The sequence below is a fragment of the Dipodomys spectabilis genome, unplaced genomic scaffold (genome assembly GCF_019054845.1).
Source record: "Dipodomys spectabilis isolate Male_0828 unplaced genomic scaffold, ASM1905484v1 ptg000104l, whole genome shotgun sequence".
Lineage (NCBI taxonomy): Eukaryota > Metazoa > Chordata > Mammalia > Rodentia > Heteromyidae > Dipodomys > Dipodomys spectabilis.
Genome location: NW_024870781.1, coordinates 1,343,901 through 1,362,785, shown reverse-complemented (window position 1 = coordinate 1,362,785; position 18,885 = coordinate 1,343,901). Strand labels below are relative to the sequence as shown.

General features: G+C 40.5%; 1 protein-coding gene across 1 annotated transcript; it reads right to left on the bottom strand.

The window, feature by feature from the left end:
- Positions 1–338: 338 nt before the first annotated feature.
- On the bottom strand, positions 339–18,009 carry Ssr1 (signal sequence receptor subunit 1). The gene is made up of 8 exons (XM_042687139.1): positions 17,832–18,009; positions 15,054–15,166; positions 13,162–13,249; positions 9,973–10,235; positions 7,885–7,961; positions 7,319–7,397; positions 5,361–5,454; positions 339–2,597 (listed from the first exon to the last, which is right to left on the bottom strand). The coding sequence occupies exons 1-8, from the start codon at positions 17,908–17,910 to the stop codon at positions 2,530–2,532; spliced, it is 861 nt and encodes a 286-aa protein (XP_042543073.1). The 5' UTR covers positions 17,911–18,009; the 3' UTR covers positions 339–2,529.
- Positions 18,010–18,885: the final 876 nt, after the last annotated feature.

Sequence of the window (18,885 nt, the reverse complement as noted above, 5' to 3'; positions counted from 1 at the left end):
GTACAACAGAAGGTGAGTGCTCAATACAGGCCCTACATATGATCACATCGACCTACAGTACCTCCAAAATAACAAGACTTTATATATAAAGGTTCCAGTAGTGCATGATGCACTACATATTTAAGGCAGATGCTCTTATATCTTAAGATCTAAATATACCTTTTCCATCAAATTTTCTGAAGCTGCTTAAGAAAATTAAGAAAAACCTTATTAATTTTTTTTTCCTTCTGTTCCTTCCCTTAGGCCTCTCCTCTAGGAAGCACAGGGCAGCTGCGCATCTCCTCCCACCCCCACATGTTTTAGAGGCAGGAGGAAAGAACATGTACAGAATGAAGATATACAATCAAAGCAAGATCCATTCTTTATGAACACATATGCTCACAGATCTCGATAACAGGTCAGTTACACAAGATTAAGTCCATTTTACAGATTCTGAAACCAAGTTGTTCAAAAGGAGAATTCTGAAATCATGGTTGATGTAGCAAATGAATATATTCAAACTAAGAAAAACTTCATCCAAACATTTACACGTTAAAAAGACATTTAAAAATAGACTACTTATTAAGTGTGCTTGAACAAACCATGTGTGGAATTGAATTCCATTTATTATGGAGTTAGATTGCTGCTAAATTCTGACTGATGCTATATAGTACACTCCTGGCAGTTGAAGATTTAAGTTTCAACCGTTCCCACTCTATACTAGTTTAAATGTCAGAGATGGAAGAACTGCTATGTGTAAGGCAAGTGACTTGAGGGTGAGAAGGGCAGCTGGAGCCAAGTTCGGCCTTGCGATTGCCTGTGCATGACCAGGTATTCAAGAAGACTCCACAGGCCATTTAACATCTCGTAATTACACCTTCCTGCATTATGCTCTAGTAGTTTCAAAAACAGATATTCACTAAAATGCTTTGGAAAATATTTCCTGAAAAATAAGAAGGGTCTCTTATATTACATTAAGCCAGAAAACATGCAGTTACTTAGACCCCACAGAACTTTTTCAAAATAAACACACAGCCCAATTAAAACTTACTTTATATTATTGGAATAGAAAGTTCATAGTCCAGCAGTTCATATATATATATACATATATCCTTGGCCCCTCTTGCAAAGTAATTAACAATTATACAGAAACTCATTGTCATTGGTTTTGGCTCAGATGTTTAAATAAACACATCAACAGCTTAAAAAAGGTTTTGTGTTTGTGTATCTTGTTTTGCCACTGTTTTCCTCCTCTGGATGTGTGGGCATGAGTGTGTGTGGAGGGGATTGTACCAAAGAAGATGAGATTAAGGAGAGGTCAAGAATTGAAGAGCCTTTAAAATTTCATATATAAGTATGGCTTAAAGACAGAGGGGAAATCCTCTTATTTACTCATACTAAAATTTACCTTTTATCTAGTTTGACAGTAATGCCAAACTTAAATTTACTACACCAAGGTAAAGAATAACTCTAAGATTTTATAAAGTCCAATTTAATTTGATTCCAACGTCTTAAGTGCTTGAATTTTCCCACAATAACCAAAACTAGATATGTCAATAACCAACATCCCTTCCACTCCCCCCAAAAATCAGATCAGAAACAACTAGTTTAAAACTTTTCAATTCATGTTTTTGTGGGCAAGGACTAGTTGAAATGCATCTCTGCCCTATCATTTGCTCTGCTTAGTTGGCAAAGCAAGACAACTTTTCAAATGGAACACTTTCAAGGAGAAAAACCTTCTCCCTTTAAAAAACAAAACAGACCATTAGAATAGGTCTCATCATTCCAGAGCTTGTCCCGGGTCAGAAATAAAAAACAATGGAGGACACAACAACTCAGTTTGCACAAATGTACTACTTTTTGTTTTGTTTTGTTTTTTTAAAAAAGAGGCAGGGTTAAACTTTGTATTCCAAAGTCAGCAAAATTTTCATATTTCACAATTTTGTTGCTAGAATTCCCAAATTCCTAAAGTTTGGTAAGTTTTCTCGAGGTGTGCATTATTGCAAACAGCAGCAGAATACCAAAACAATTCTATTGCTAATGAAGCAGCTACTCCTGTTCATGCCTTTAGAATACTTCTTATAGCAGAGCAACAACGAACTGCTAATTTGAGCCTCAATCTAGATGGTTCCAAGGAAGAAACAAAGTATTTCCTCAAAATAGTTCAAGGTGAGACTTCATAATAAGAGCAAATATCCAGAGTTTGGGGACAAAAATGAGAAAATGTTAAAAAGAGACAAGAACATTATATTTAGTATTCTAAAGGCAGATTTCAGGTAGTTCAACAATGATTATGGTAACACCAACTGCTCACATACACACGCACACACATAGATTTTAATGGTTTAAAAAAAAACCAAATTTGTTACTTTTAGAAAAATGAATGCAGTGCATTTTCAGCAATATTATTGCCACAGACTCTGATTGCTCAGTCCACACATAAGTAGTAGTTGCCTTCTATGGTGGTATGACTTCTCTGCACTAGTTCTCATCGGGCGAGAAACATTAGGGCAGGGTAAGTACAGACTGAATTGTTGCACAAAGGAACATTTACTCATCAGATCCCACCGATCTCTTCTGTGCCCGCTTCCTAGGCAGCCTTCTTGGTGAAGCTTTATCTGGAAGAAAACAAATGCTTTAAGCTTGCCTGATTATTCTAACAACAAGAATAACAAGAAAAATTTATAAGTGTTTTCTTTCAACTTTATCACCATGTTAAAAAAGTACATATACATGCACGAATACATCTAAGGGCAACTCCAATTAAAAGAGTGTGGTTACTGTGCTGCTGCAAACACCATGCAAAATCATGAATTCTGTAATTCAACCTGTTTATACATGCATAAATTAATCCTTTAAAAATTTTAATGCAGTTATTCAGTTTGTACAACTTTGGCAATTTAATAAATTTACCTGGACTAGCAAGTAGAACAAAAAGAAAATTAGCAGTTCTTGGGCTGGGAATGTGGCTTAGTGGTAGAGTGCTTGCTTGCCTCACATGCATGAAGCCCTGGGTTCAATTCCTCAGTACCACATACACAGAAAAAGCTCGAAGTGGCGCTGTGGCTCAAGGGTAGAGTACGAGCCTTGAGCATAAGAAGCTCAGGGACAGTGCCCAGGCAATGAGCTCAAGCCAGGACTGGCAAAAAATAAAATTAAAAAAATTAGCATCTCAGTATTTTTTTTTTAACATCTCTTCATTTATTTCCCACAGGAGACTCTTCATAAGGTTTACAGAAAATAAATGCGTTGTGCTTCTTCTATTTCCATTCCATAGAAGAATAGTCTTCCTTAAAAAGTGAAAGAAAGGCTGCTGGGCACCAGTGGCTCACACCTGTAATCCTGCCTACTCAGGAGGATGATCTAAGGATTGCAATTCAAAGCCAGCATAGGCAGCAAAGTCCATGAGACTCATCTCCAATAAACTACCAAGAAGCCTGAAGTAGAACTGTGGCTTAAATAGTAGAGTACGAGCCTTGAGCCAAAAATGCTCAATGATAGCACTCAGGTCCTGAGCTCAAACCCTGGCACACACACAAAAAAAAAAAGTAAAAAGGATGTGAAAAAATAATGAAAGGAAGTGAAAAGAAAAGTACCCCTTTCTTACTTTCAAAGAACATTTTATGTATCAGGACTGTGACATAAGCTAATTTTCCAAAGGAAAAATAAAAGGTGTGGGAATGTATGCCTGTATCACCAGATGAACTCGGTTTCAAGGCCAGATTGGGCAACATAAAAGAGATTCTGTCTCTATCCACTAAACAATTCTTCTAGTTAATATGAGATTTATATTCTTTATTAAATGAAAACAAAACATGCTTAACATCTTTCCCCCAAAAAATTACTAGATTATCATTCCTGTTTTTAATATTTTACAGTAAATACTTATTAAAAATATTTTTAAAAGCTGAGTATTGATGGCTCACATCTATAATTCTAGCTACTCAGGTGGCAAGAGTTAGAACTTGAAAGCCAACTTAGAGAAAAGTCCCAAATAACCAACAAAAAGTTGGGCTAGATACATAGCTCAAGTGGGTAGAGCACCAGCTAAATAAGCATGAGACCCCCATCTCAAACCCTGGTACTGGCAAAAAATTGAAAAAGCAAAACATCTCTTAAGTCTGTTTATGTGCTGACTAAAATATTAATGGTAATTAGTCCTTAAAAGCTGGATGCCAGTAGCTCAAATCTGTAATTCAAGCAACTCAGGAGGTCTAAGATCTGCGGAATCAAGTTATGAAATCAGCATGCACAGGAAAATGTGAGAGATTCTATTTCCAATTAAGCAGTAAAATGCTGGACAGGAGATGTAGAAAGGTGTGGTAGAGTGCTGGCTGTGAGCAAAAAAGCCAAGTAAGAACAAAGGGCTCTTAGTTCACAGCCCTGGTATCAGCACACAGTGTTACCTTACAAATCTACTGTGAGAATATTCAGTGTTTAATATTTTAATTACAAATTTAACAAAATTTAATACATTTTAATTTAACATCGAAATTTATATGTGAGGATACTGCAGCATTATCACAGAGGGAAAAATTGTCAATAACTTAAAACACTTTTCATATAAAATAGGCTTAATCTATTATAACGTTTATGTATTTATATAAAGGAATACTTTTTTTTAATCAAGTGAGATAAACATATATGCAACTAGCACATGGATGTCCAATGCCTGTAAAGTGAAAGTTTCCACTGGAACTGTGTGACAGTATCATGCCCTGTGAGTTTAACACTCACAAAAATGCATAGGACATATTTCTAATACATAGTACCAATCAGACATGAGAAAGGGGATTAGTGAAGCCAGGAAGTGACTAGTTTTCACATCTGTACAATTTAATGTTCTGTTAAGTTATTGCTTTTAAAATAAAACTTTTAAAGACCTTTAACAAATGGAGAACAAAACTCTTATACTCCATAAAAATTAACATTTAAAAAACTTACGGGAAAGTTGGAAATATATTTCAGGTAAACTATCAGGCAATATTTTTGATATATGCTTCAAAAAGCAGTAATTAGTGTTTTTTTTAGTGAAATACAGTACCTGTAAACTGTTCCATTACACATTCAACTTGCTGTACAATATTATTGTGCTATACAAGAGTCCCCAAAACTATAGCAAATACCATAAGAAAATTGCCTCACCTCTTCTACTCTGCACTGAAGCCACAGGAAAGAAAGACACAGGAAACAGATTAGAAACGGAGAACTCAGATATTTGGAGATAACTGTATGTTTAAAAGCATTTCTAAGTTAAAGCATGAAAAATAAATGTCTTTATAGTTTTCAGGAGCCATGTTAGATTTTACAAAGGTAATAGAAAAGATAAATTCAAATAGCACTGAAGCACATTGTCTTACCAACTCTGTAAGACTACTTACTGATTTGATTCAAAGTTTCCTGAGGAATCCAACTCATGTCAACATCATTTTGACTTGATGTACCCATTTCTACTTTCTGTATGGGTCTCTTGCGCTGAGAGAACATAAAGATGTATTTTAAAGGAATAGCACAGTATTGTTTATTCTACTTTTTAAACATAGATGAAGAAAAGTATGTTAAGTATCTAAACACACAGATTACATTATTGCTTTGATTTTATGTTCTAGCTTTTTTTTTTTTTGGTCTGTGGTGGGGCCTGAACTCTGGGCCTGAGCACTATCCCTCAGCTCTTCAGCTCAAGGCTAGTGCTCTACTATAACTTGAGCCATAGCACCACTTCTGGCTTTTTCGGCTTATGTGATACTAAGGAATCGAACCCAGGGCCTCATGCATGGAAGGCAAGCACTCTACCACTGAGCCACCTTCCCAGTCTATGTTCTAGTTTTAAAACATTGTCCCAGAGCTGGTGGCTCATGCCTATAATTCTAGCTACTCAGGAGGAAACATCATAGTTTCGGGCCAGCCCAGACAGAAAAGTTCACAAGGGTCCAACACCAAAATAACCAGCAAAATGCCAACCTAGCAAACAAGCCAAGTAAGCTCGAGGTGCCGAGTTCAAACTCAGTACCCCCCCCCCCAAAAAGAAATTATTCTTGTAATTAAGTTTTCTACAGCTTATAAAATCTTGTGTAAAGCCAGATGTTGGTGGCCTTACACATTTAATCCTACCTACTCAGGAAGCTGACATCTAAGGATTGTGGTTCAAAGTCAGCCTGTGCAGGGAAGTCTTTAAGACTCTTACTTCCAATTAACCACCAGAAGGTTGGAGTAGAACTGTAGCTCAAAAGGTAGAGCACTAGCCTTGAGCACAAAAACTGAGGAATAGCACCCAGGATCCGAATTCAAGGTCCAGTATCAGCATGCACACACACATAATGATTAAAGTAGCATACCATGAAAATGTAATAAATATAAACAGCCTGTCACCAGTGGCTCATGCTTGTAATCCTAGCTACTCAAGAGACCGAGATCTGAGCATCATGGTTTGAAGCTAGCCTAGGCAGAAAAAAAGCCATTGAGACTCATCTCCAATAAATTACTTACAACAAGCCAGAAGTGGTGATGTGGCTCAAGTGGTAGAGGGCAAACCTTGAGCACAAAGAGGCTTAGGGTAAGTGCCTAGACCTTGAGTTCAAGCCCCAGGACTGGTTTTAAAAAAAAGTACAATAAACAGAACAATGACATTTTTCTAAGTCTGAAGAATAAAAACTAATAAAATTGAGAGTTACAATAAATGGTAAATATAACTCACAGGACACTAACTGGAAATACTAATTCAAGTTACATATCCAATGTGCAGTTTTTGATGGTGGGGACTTACAGTTGGGTCTTCTGCTCTCACTCAGCTTTCTTACTCATGACTGTATTCTACCTCTTGATCCCTGCCTCTAGTCCAACATTTTGCTGGTTAATTGGAGATCTCGTGGACTTTTCTACTCAGGCTAGCTTCAAACCTCAATCCTCCAAGCCTTTAGTAGCTAGTACAGCCATCAGCACTCAGCTGTTTGTTGGCTATTTTGAAAAGACAACGTAAAACTGTAAGAATAGCCATTAAGAACTATGTTGTATTCAGTACAGTAAGAACGTCATTCAGTCTTTAACTTCCACTGCCTAAGCAGAAAATTTTTCTATTTCTCCCTACTTTTAACCATGCTATACTAAAAGAAATCCTTGCTTAAAAAAAAAAGTTGGGGCTGGTAATATGGCTTATTAGTAGAGTGCTTGCCTAGCATGCATGAAGCCCTGGGTTCAATTCCTCAGTACCACATAAACAGAACAAGCCAGAAATGGCACTGTGGCTTCAGTGGTAGAATGCAACTGAAGTTCAAAGAAAGTGCCCAGGATGTGAGTTCAAGCCCCAGGACTGAAAAAAAGTTGTTCATTCACTCATAATTACCTTTCTAGATTCTAGGAGTTGATGAAGGCCAACAACAAGCAGAAGTCCAAGACCAGCAAGGAACATATACATAAAGATTCTGAGTAAAGAGATAATATAAACAGGTCATTTGTAGGGAAAAGGAATAAAATACTTTTAACTCAACTTAGATCTAGGCAACAGGTTCTATACGTTTCCTTTAGGTATTTAAGTGCAACTGTCAAAAGATTTAAATATAAGTTACAGTAAGATCTTTTTCTAACTAAAAAAGAACTCGCTTTCAAGATGAGTTCTTTCAATCACTAGAAATTAATATTTAGAGGAATTTAACTTTCCATGGAGTGGAAAAGAATTTAGAAAAGGATGGAAACCAAAATATTACTTTTACAAGACATTTTTGTCAGTTTCAACTATCTTTCCTGCTTAGTAAAGCATTAAAGTATAAGAATCACCTAAGTATGGACCTCTGTGCTAATGATTTCACCACATCACATCTGTACAGTCAATTCCATTTTGTTCACCTAAAAACATACTTCCATTCCCATCTTATGAGATATCAAGGCCTACAGACTATAACTTTCACTTACGTTTCTCCATCCAACCCATCCTCTCTTTCAATAACTGTAACTGTTTGATTGAAGACAGCATCTTGGAACACATTGCCCTGATTAAAAAATAATTATAAATTTCAAAAACATGCCATTTATTGAAAAAATAAAAGCCTGCAAGATTTCTTAAGTTACTCTGACAATATAACTTTCTCATCACTTATATTTTAAAACTCAGCAAATACCTAACTGTGTTCAAAATTATGAAATTAATTTCTCTAACAGGATTAAAAATGTCTCCAACTTTGCCAAAGTTGCTCTCCATTTACAGCAGAGAATGGAAAGATGGTGGTGCGAAGAACCAAGAAAATGCAGTAAAAATTATACAAAATATGCAGAAAGAAAGCTCACAGAGCATTCCACATTAGCAGTTCTAGCTTCTGTTTACAATCTTTAAAAAAAAAAAACAAGGAAGGACACATGAAAATGTACAATAGTTGTAACAGCAGATAGTGTCAAGACACAACACAGACCTAAACCAAATTAAATGCATATTCTAAACTAGAAATGGGCTGGTAGTAATTTCTTCATAATAAATGGGCTGGTGGTTTTCAGTATCAAACTATTTTTTTTGCTAGTCTTGAAACAATTTTTAACAGGTGGCAAAGACATCAGAATCACTAGAACATATTCAAAGAGTATGCCTCTTAATATTTGGTGCTTCACATGAAGGTATTACTTTTACAACACTGTCACAAACTGCTAAATAGTAATTACGTAAATTGTATTTCAAGGTCTTTCAATGATAATCCCAGGTGCTGGTGGCTCAGAACTATAATCCTAGCTATCAGGAGGCTAAGATCAGAAGATCTAAGTTTGAAATCAGCCAAAGCAGACAAAACCAAGTGACTTTTATCTATAATTAACCAGCAAAAAACTGGGAGTGGAAATGTGGCACAAGTAGTAGAACACCAACTTTAAGCAGAAAAAAGTGAAGCAAGACCATGAACCCTGAGTTCAGGCTTCTGTACTGGCTACAAAAATAAATAAGCCGGGCGCCGGTGGCTCACGCCTGTAATCCTAGCTACTCAGGAGGCCGAGATCTGAGGATCTCGGTTCAAAGCCAGCCTGGGCAGGAACATCCATGACACTCTTATCTCCAATAAACCACTAGAAAACCAAAGTGGCACTGTGGCTTAAGCAGTAGAGTGCTCACCTTGAGCTGAAGAGCACAGGGACAGCACCCAGGCCCAGAGTTCAAGCCCCATGACCGACAAAAAATAAATAAAAATAAAAATAAATAAAATAAAAACAAAGTTACTTAGTAGTAGAGAGGTAGACTTTTCATCCTTTTCTCAAAATAATAGTTATGTAACTTGAGGGGCTGGGAAGGTGGCTCAGTGGTAGAGTGCTTGCCTTGCATGCATGAGGCCCTGGGTTTGATTCCTCAGCACCACATAAGCAAAAAGAAAAAAGCTGGAAGTGGCGCTGTGGCTCAAGTGGTAGAGCGCTAGCCTTGAGCTGAAGAGCTGAGGGACAGTGCCCAGGCCAGAGTTCAGGCCCCAAGACGGACCTCTCCCCCCAGCAAAAAAAAGAAGTTATATAACTTGAGAAAAATCTATCTCATGTTTCACTGAAGTAAAATTAAATTTAATTTAGTTGGCACTGGAAATAGGTTTTACTAGGACACTGAGGTGTTATTTAGGACATTTGAGTCTCATAAATTAGGACTAAGATATACACTCTGCTGCTAAAACTATCCTTATAAATCTTGTATTTTACCATGAGCACATAAAAATGTCTTTAGCAACAAGCAACAAGGACACATAGTTACACCTAAGAAGTAGACTCCACTAATGGCTTACTTCCTTTTAAGATCTAGCTCAAGTCACCTTCACACCACACAACAGCATATAATTGCAGAGCTCTAATATAAATCACATCCGTTTTAGTGCCTGTTTTTTGTTTATGACCATGTTCCCCTCTAGACTTCAGAAATTGTTGTATTGTTGATAGTTTCAACCACAAAACAGGCACCTGAATACAGTATACATAAAATAATGTAAACTATCCTACCCATCTCTAACATAAACAAAAGTCAAACTGCAAAGGCTTAGAAGGCCTTACATTCAAATCCTTGTAGTTCAAATTGATGACCAGACCAAAGGGCCTTCCACCCATGGGCTCTGCAGGAATGAAGGAATACTCAAAAGTTGCCTGTCTTTGGGGCTGCACTACAGTGTTCAGAGGAAGAGCTGTGAAATTCTGGATGTAAAACTGGTAGTCCTGAGGATAACGGAACGACGCATCTAAGGATTCAACAATAAAATCTTCTGTACCCTTGTTTGTGAAGCCTACCAGGAACTTCACAATGTTATTTGCTGGAAAATCTAAAACACAAAAGACAAGAAATCAGTACACATTTTCAGAGTAATAAAACAAAAGAGACAGTATTAACAGATTCTGGCACAATTTTCTGCACACATGGAAATGACTTCAGAATTGTTTTTAACGGAGTGCTCTAGTCACACACTAGTAACGGATTGGAGCAATGATAAAAGCTTAAACTCTTTCATCTGTACTGTAGGATTCCCACTAAGGAACTGAACTGAGAATGACAATTTCAGGCTGAGTTATTTGCAAATTTTGTGGTCCAAGAAAGACTTCTGCACTTTAGTCAGCATAATTATCAAAGTTACCTGTGCAAATAAATGGAGGGAATGACAAAGAAAAAGTCTAGCATTGCATTTCATCTGAAAATTGGTTATCCCAATTAGGCAATTAAGTCAAACTGAAAATTGAACATAATGGAAAAAAAGTCATTCAAATTATACTTTTTGTAGGCATAAAGTTGGAATATGTATAATAAGACAGAAAACATTTTGAAAACACCAGGAAAATTAATAACTTCTATTATCAAGTTTTCTGTAACTAATTTGTATTGTAGTCTACTAAGCAGTTTTACCCAGTATTGTACAGGCTAGGTGTCATGTAAGTCTGAGTATGAATTCTATCTCCACAATCTATTTGCAAACTGGATAGTGTTGGGACACCCGGTTAGGGTTAAACCACACATACAAAGTTTTGAGAACATTCCCTATCACAGAACCCTCAGTAAATGCAACAGCTTTAGATTCACAGGTTGAACATCCCTAATCTAAAGACTTAAAATGCTCTAGAACCTGAAGCTTTCTGAGCACTGACAAGGATGCTTTAAGTGGTAATTCCACCTGGTTTCAAGTGATGGGCACACTGAAAATATTGCATAAAAGTACCTTTACAGGGCTAGGAATGTGGTTGAGTGTTATAGACTTTTGCCTAGCATGCATGAAGCCCTTGGTTCGTTTCCTCAGTACCACATATACAGAAAAAGCTGGAAGTGGTGCTGTGACTTAAGTGGTAGAGTGCTAGCCTTGAGCAAAAGAAGTTCAGGGACAGTGCCCAGGACTGGCAAAAAAAAAAAAAAGTACCTTTACATTATATAGATAAGGTACACATGAAATTTCATGTGTGGACCTGGATTCCATGCACAAAATACCCCATTATTTATAAACAAACACTAAAAAAATAAAATAAAAACTAAGGGCTGGGAATATGGCATAGTGGTAGAGTGCTTGCCTAGCATGCATGAAACCCTGGGTTTGATTCCTCAATACCACATAAACAGAGAAAGCCAGAAGTGGCGCTGTGGCTCAAGTGGTAGAGAGCTAGCCTTGAGCAAAAGCAGCTCAGGGACAGTACCCAGGCCCTAAGTTTAAGCCCTAGTACGGGCACACAAAAAATTAAAAAATAAATAAAATAAATAAAAAATAAAAATTAAACCCTAAAACAGAACAAAACAAAAAATAACTGCCAAAAAGACCCAGACCACTACCACTACAAAAACAAAAACCCTGAAACATTTCTGGTGCAAAGTATTATTCAACCGGACCTAGTCGTGAACCACAGTTTAATAATAATTAATATTTCACTAGTATGCAAACATTAAAGAATGTAACAGAATTTCTAGCTGGACATGGTGGTACACAACTGTAATTTCAAAGCCTAAGAGGCTAAAGCAGGATGATCACAAGTTTGGGGTCAGTCTGAGCTACGAAGCCAACCTGGGCTATATAGTAAGATTCTGTCTCTATGAAAGCTGCTGATCAAAGGTTTGGGAGCTGAGGAAGGAGAAGGCAGTAGTGGATTGTTCTGAGCAAGGTACAGGCACTACTGAGGGGTGCAAGTGGGTAACATGGTACCAGTAGGAGTGAGGAAGGCATGTACAGTACTTAAGTATATGTCTTGATAAGGGGGAAGAATGACAGGAAAGCAAAACAAGTTCTGTTGGGGAAATAGGCAACAGTGGGGGGGAAAAGACTAACAAAGAAGGCGAATACGGATGAATATGGTCTGAGTAATTTGTTTGTATGTGTGAAAATAGTGAAACATGCTAAAATTGTTTTGGGAAAGTAAGAGTAGATAGAGAGTGATAGGGGATTAATACATTATGCATATGTGAAAACTGTTACAATGGAACCTTCCTTATACAAATAATATATGTAAATAAAATGCTCAAAGTAATAAGAAAAAGTATATACATATATAATATCTGTATGTATGTATAGATAAATGTATATATGTATGTATGCATGTACAAAATTCCTCTGCTGAGCCACTTTGTAAAACAAATTTAAACAAAGTATCTTAAAGGCTCCAGGCACCAGATGCTTAGCCTATAATCCTAGCTACACCAGAGGTCGACACCTGAGGCTCAATGTTCCAAACCAGCCAGGGCAGGAAAATCAATGAGACTCTTATCTCCCATTAACCACTAAAAAGTCAGATGTGGAGCAGTGGCTTACTTAAGTATAGAATGCGCAAGGACAGTGCCCAGATCCTGAGTTCAAGCCTCAAAACTCACACCAAAAACAAAAACAATTACAAACAAAAAAAACCCAGTAACTTAGCTTTTGTTTTTTGGGTAGTACTGGGGTTTAAACACAGGACCTTGTGCTTGCTAGGTGGGCACTTCATCACTTGAGCTATGCCTACAGTGCTGAAAAAAGTATCTTTGAAAAGGACATTCAATTCCTAAGTAAACCATATGACTTGTTTTTCTCTTTAGTTTAAATGCCAGCAACACCACAGATACTAGTATTCATACTTATCAGATTTCCAATATCCTTGTATGTGTAATATTGTAATATATGTAACATAAAAGAGGAAGATGAATAAGATTTTTAGATATTACTGACGCTTCCCCCCAAAAAAAGCAAGTTCAAGATTGAAACATCCCTTCCTATACATGAGTTCAAATCAGTAATTCTGCATTACCTTCTCCTTTTACAAACAAAATAGTTGTATCTGCACTTGGTGAAGCTTCAGGTTCACCAGACACATCTTCTTCCTCTTTATCTTCTGCCTAAGAAAAACAATATTGAACAGGGATTACTGTGAAAGTAAAACACATTTTTAAATAAAAAGCTTCACCTAATTTAGAACAAAATAATGCTTCTTCATAACTCTTCCTGAATTTCATCATATGGCAGTTAAAAATTGCAGACCAGGGGCTGGGAAGGTGGCTTAATGGTAGAGTGCTTGCCTTGCATACATGAGACCCTGGGTTCGATTCCTCAGCACCACATAAGCAGAAGACGCTAGAAGTGGCACTACAGCTAAAGTGGTAGAGTGCTAGCCTTGAGTTGAAGAGATAAGGGACAGCACCCAGGCCCAGAGTTCAGGCCCCATGATAGACACATAGACACACACACACACAAAAAAAATTGCATGCCGGGCGCTGGTGGCTCACGCCTGTAATCCTAGCTACTCAGGAGGCTGAGATCTGAGGATCCCGGTTCAAAGCCAGCCCGGGCAGGAGAGACCGTGAGACTCCTATCTCCAATAAACCACCAGAAAACCGGAAGTGGCGCTGTAGCTCAAGTGGTAGAGCGCTAGCCTTGAGCTGAAGAGCTGAGGGACAGCACCCAGGCCCAGAGTTCAAGCCCCACAGCCGACAAAAAAAAAAAAAAAATTGCAGAACAGCTAGGTGCCGGTGGCTCACGCCTGTATTCCTAGCTACTCAGAAGGCAGAGATTTGAGGATTATGGTTCAAAGCTTTGAGTCCATGAGACTCTTATCTCCAATAAACCACTAGAAAACTGCAAGTGGCGCTGTGGCTCAAGTGGTAGAGCAATAGCCTTGAGCTGAAGAGCTCAGGGACAGTGCCCAGGCCCAGAGTTCAATGCCCACAACTGACAAAAAAAAACTGTAGAACAGTCCATCTGAGTGTGCATACCAATCCACTAAGAATCTAGCAGATCTGTTTCAGACTGAAGGTTTCAAGCATCCAGGAACAACCAACACTTATAGTAATGGACCAGTTTGAAAGGAAAAAAAATGAATCTGGGTGCTGGTAGCTCAAAGCTGTAATCCTATCTGCTCAGGATTGGAGTTGTGGTTCAAGTGTTGTATAGCGCTAGCCTTAAACACAAAAGTTCAAGACAGTGTACAGGCTGAGTTCAAACCAGAGGTCTGGCATAAAACAAAACACACACACATATATATACACACACACACACACACATAGTGTACTCTCACAGAAATAGTAAAAATTAGCTAGAAGATTCTGTCACACTGTTAATTACATGGTAAAAACTTCAGAGTATACAACTTCTAGGCGACCTTTTCTAATCCCTGTATACTCTTCAAAGGACATGTGCTCCTCATCTCTTAACACCAAAACACACATATACCGTTTCTGAGACAAGGAAATTCCAAGAGCAAGTATCTTACCTGCTCATTTCAGCTTTCAGAACAGTGCCTGACACAGTCAAGGCACACTGAATAGGATTCAATGAATACTTAGTACATGAAAACAAACACATACAAAAAAAAGCAAAGTTACAAAAGACAAGCTGGAAAACCAAGCTCCATGGACTCCAACATCTTATGGTCCAGGGTCAGCCTTCTCTACTGTTATCCATCTACATTTACATCTATATGATCCTGAATAATTCTTTTAAGTGTCTCCTGTCTCCTTCCCTACTCCAGAAAATACATATATTCATGCTCCACCTCAATAATTAGACCCTATTCTCCCAACTTCAAGCCACTTTGAATATAAATTCTTAAAACCCCATAAAATAATTTTAATACTAAACTTGTCTATAAAGAGTAAATTGTTAATGCACTGTATAAATCTACATTAAACAGTGTATAACACTAACCAAATCTGTGGGTTCATCTTCTTCTACCTCAACTTCATCATCTTCAACTTCAATTATTGAATCTTCCACTGTTTCTTCATCTTCTGTAAGATCTTGAGCCACTACTAATGACCCTAACAATAAAATATAAAATAAGCAGTTACCTTGTACCTGAATACCAATGTTTCTTTAAAAATCAGGGATAGGCAAGAAAATGTTCCCCCTGAAATAACTCAGTCTCCTGAATCACTTTAATGATGCTAAACTATGCATATAAAAATAGACACTATTTTTTTTTTCTTTGCCAGTCCTGGGGCTTGAACTCAGGACCTGGGCACTGGCCCTGAGCTTCTTTTGCTCAAGGCTAGCACTCTACCACTTGAGCCAAAGCTCCACTTCTGGCTTTCTATTTATATAGTACTTAGGAATTGAACCCAGGGCTTTATGCATGGTAGGCAAGCACTCTACCACTAATCCCAATCCAAAAATAGACTATCTTATGTAGCAGTCTTTACTATATATTAATTTTAATGGGAACTGCTGTTTAATTAGACAACGCACTTGACTTGAAAAAATGAACTACAGAAATTGGCTTTAAGTCCAAAATAAGAACTGCAAGCAATTTTGTTATACAAATTAAGAAAAACAAATTTGAGCTGTGTGTGGCATGCCTGTAATCTTGTCTATAACCTCAGCACTTGGTAGTCTGAACATAATGTTAAACTCAGCCTGGGCCAAATTGTGAACACTTGTCTCAAAAAACAAAAAGCCTGGCATGGTGGCTCAAGCATAAAATCCTCACTAGTTGGGAGGTGGCAATCTAGAGATTGTGGTTCAAGACTATCCTCAGCACACAATAAGAGACTCCATTTTAACCAATGGCTGGACATGGATGTGTGCATCTCTCATTCAAAGCCATCCCAGGCTACCAGGGAAGCATAACTGGTGGGCAGTGGTACAGGACTGTCATCGTGACAAAGGGAAGCACAAAAAGGAGGATCAATGTCCAGACCCTTTCTTGGCAGGGTGACTCAAGTGGTAGATTACCTACTTAGCAAGCATGAGGCCCTGAGTGCTAACTCCAGCACTCTCTCTCTCTCTCTCTCTCTCTCTCTCTCTCACACACACACACACACACACACACATACAGGAATTTTCTTACAAAGGCAAGAAATTCCTACAATGAAAACAAAAACAAAAGGCTTGGTCTAAAAGAAAATATCATTCTCAGTATTAGACAAGAAACACTGATATGAGAGTTGACTATAATTGGTAACTTACATAAGCTACACTATTTCAGGCAAGAGCCTCAAATATTCATTTCAAAGTTCTAACAGGTCTTTGACCACTTCTCAGAAAGAATGATGATGTGGCAATTTAGTAGAGGAAAAACTGTGGGAAGAGACACATGTGCAAGGCCCAGGCAATGCAGTGTGTGTGCATGTGTGTGTGTGTGTACCATTCTTTTCAGTCTTCACCTCATTAAGTCCTTATTGGCTAAAAAAGGACTAAAGTGGCATATTTACAGCTTGCAAATTATTTTCAAAAGCCATTTTAAACACAAAATCTCTGAGACGGTAACAAAGTTATACCAGCCACTCAACAAAAAACCAGACACTTCACTTTTCTCTGCCTTGCAGCTACGGAGCAGCCGGAGGACACTAATCATTATCACTCACTCAGCCACACAGACTGCTCAAACTTAAGAGAATGGAAAGACATGTAGTGATCACTTCGACTTACTATTTCACTTAATAAGGTAGAAAATCGAAGTTGATTAACAATGCCGGGGCAATTCAGTTCCATCTCCATGGTTTTGTTTTCTGCCATATTAAGTTATTTTTGCCCCAGGTTAACCACTGGAATGAATAAAGCTATACTTCAAAAAGTAAAACTTTAGAAGGGCGTCGGTGGCTCAAGCCAGTAATTGCAGCCACTTATGAGGCTTAGATCCCCCACTGCCAGACCCAAAGTCCAATCGACTCTTATCTCCAATTAACCACCAGAAAGACAGAAGTGGTGCTGTGGTGGCTCAAGTAGTAGAGTGCTAGCCTTCAGTGGAAAAAGCTAAGGGACAGCGCTGAGGCCGAGTTCGGGCCTCAGTAACACACCACACACCCACACCCACAGTTAAACTTGCCATAGATCAGGCCCCAGTAACGTTACACACACACGCACGCACACACAAACTTGCCATAGATCAGGCCCCAGAAACGTTACACACACACGCACGCACGCGCACACACACACACACACGTACACAACGTTTCCAGCCAACACCACCAAAAAGCAAATGACCGTGCAGAGGGAAGGGACGAAGGCGGGCTAATCAGCGCGCAGGGGCGCAGAGCTTGCCAACCGGGGCTGCGGGCCCCGGGAGGTTCTGAAGTCGAGCCTCCCACGGGGAGCCGGTGCGGAGACGCGAGCCAGTGGGCCAGAATCGCGAGGCGGTGAGAGCCGAGGCCGGCCGACCACCGGCGCGAGCGCGAATGAATGAAGAGCTGGCGGGTCCGGCGAGCCGCTAAAGACACGTCAGCGCGGGCGCCGGGGGCGGAGCGGCGCCGCGGGCGGCCTCGGGGGCCCGGCGCGCACGCGTGCCCGCCGCCCCGCGCCCTCGGGCGGCCGCCGCCGGCTGCAGGCCGGGGTCCCGGGGCGCCAGGAGGCTCGCCGGCTCGCGCGGGGCGTTGGAGGCGAGATGGCGAGGACGGAAGCCGCGCGGCTACCGCCTCCAACTTCAAACTTGCCTTCTTCGGCGTCTCCACGCCGACCCAGCCCCGCCGCCCACGGCCCTCGCCTCACCTGCCCGGCTGCTCGGGAGCAACACGGTGGCGGGAAACACCAGCAAGAGCAGCAGAAGCAGGCGTGGGAGGAGTCTCATGGCGCGGCCGGTCCACTGTCCAGACGCGTCCGCGAGTGTTCTCGGCGGCTCCGGCGGCAATGGCGTTACTCTTCATCCGGGCTCCGGAAGGGGCGGGGCAAGGCACGTACCACGCAAAGGGCCTAGGCCACGCCTCCTATCAAGACTACCGAATGCAGCCTACGTGGCTGCTCGGCGCGGAGAGGCGAAGAGCGTCAGCCCCGCCCTCGCGGTCACGTGGCTAGCGGTCCCACTCTGGAAGTTCCCGCGAGAGCCGGCCTCCGGCGATAGTTCCTCCCATCGCTGGCTGGCTGCGGTTTGACAGTGGTTCGGCCGGGCCCTTCCCTTCGCCCCCAACTCGTCAGGGCTGTATGTGGTTTATTTGAATAGCGGTCCGCTTGGTCCTCTGCGCCGTGAAGTCTGCGTAGTTTTAAGTATGACAGGACTGGGGGTGTGCGCAAGTGGCGTAGCGCGGGCCGGGCCTCGGGGTATAGGAGGGCCTTGAACTCCTGCAGGGTCGGAAAGGGGGGGGGGGCTTTGGACCCTTCCAGAGTCAGAGGAGGGGGAAGGGGCTTTGGATCCTTCCAGAGTCAGAGGTGGAGGAGAGGCGGCTTTGGACCCCTCCAGGGTCAGAGGTGGAGGAGAGGCGGCTTGGGACCCTTCCAGGGTCAGAGGAGTGGGGGAGGGGGCTTTGGACCCCTCCAGGGTCAGAGGAGTGGGGGAGGGGGCTTTGGACCCTTCCAGGGTCAGAGGAGTGGGGGAGGGGGCTTTGGACCCCTCCAGGGTCAGGAGTGGGGGAGGGGGCTTTGGACCCCTCCAGGGTCAGGAGTGGGGGAGGGGATTTGAACCCCTTCAGGGTTTGGGGCACAGCCGAGTGGTCACGGGTGCTGGTGGCTGTGGCGTAAAGTGGTGGCTTCAGCAGCTACTCACTGAAGCAAAGTGGGAGAGTGTTTTTTGATAACTACAGCAGCAGTAGCAGCACCGTGGGTTCTACTT

Coding starts and splice junctions, on each gene's coding strand:
- Ssr1 (XM_042687139.1), bottom strand. CDS start 17,910: ATGAGACTCCTCCCACGCCTGCTTCTGCTGCTCTTGCTGGTGTTTCCC. Junction 13,250..15,053: donor AAGATGAACCCACAGATTTG/GTTAGTGTTATA, acceptor TGTTTTTCTTAG/GCAGAAGATAAAGAGGAAGA. Junction 5,455..7,318: donor AACTCCTAGAATCTAGAAAG/GTAATTATGAGT, acceptor ATGTTCTCTCAG/CGCAAGAGACCCATACAGAA.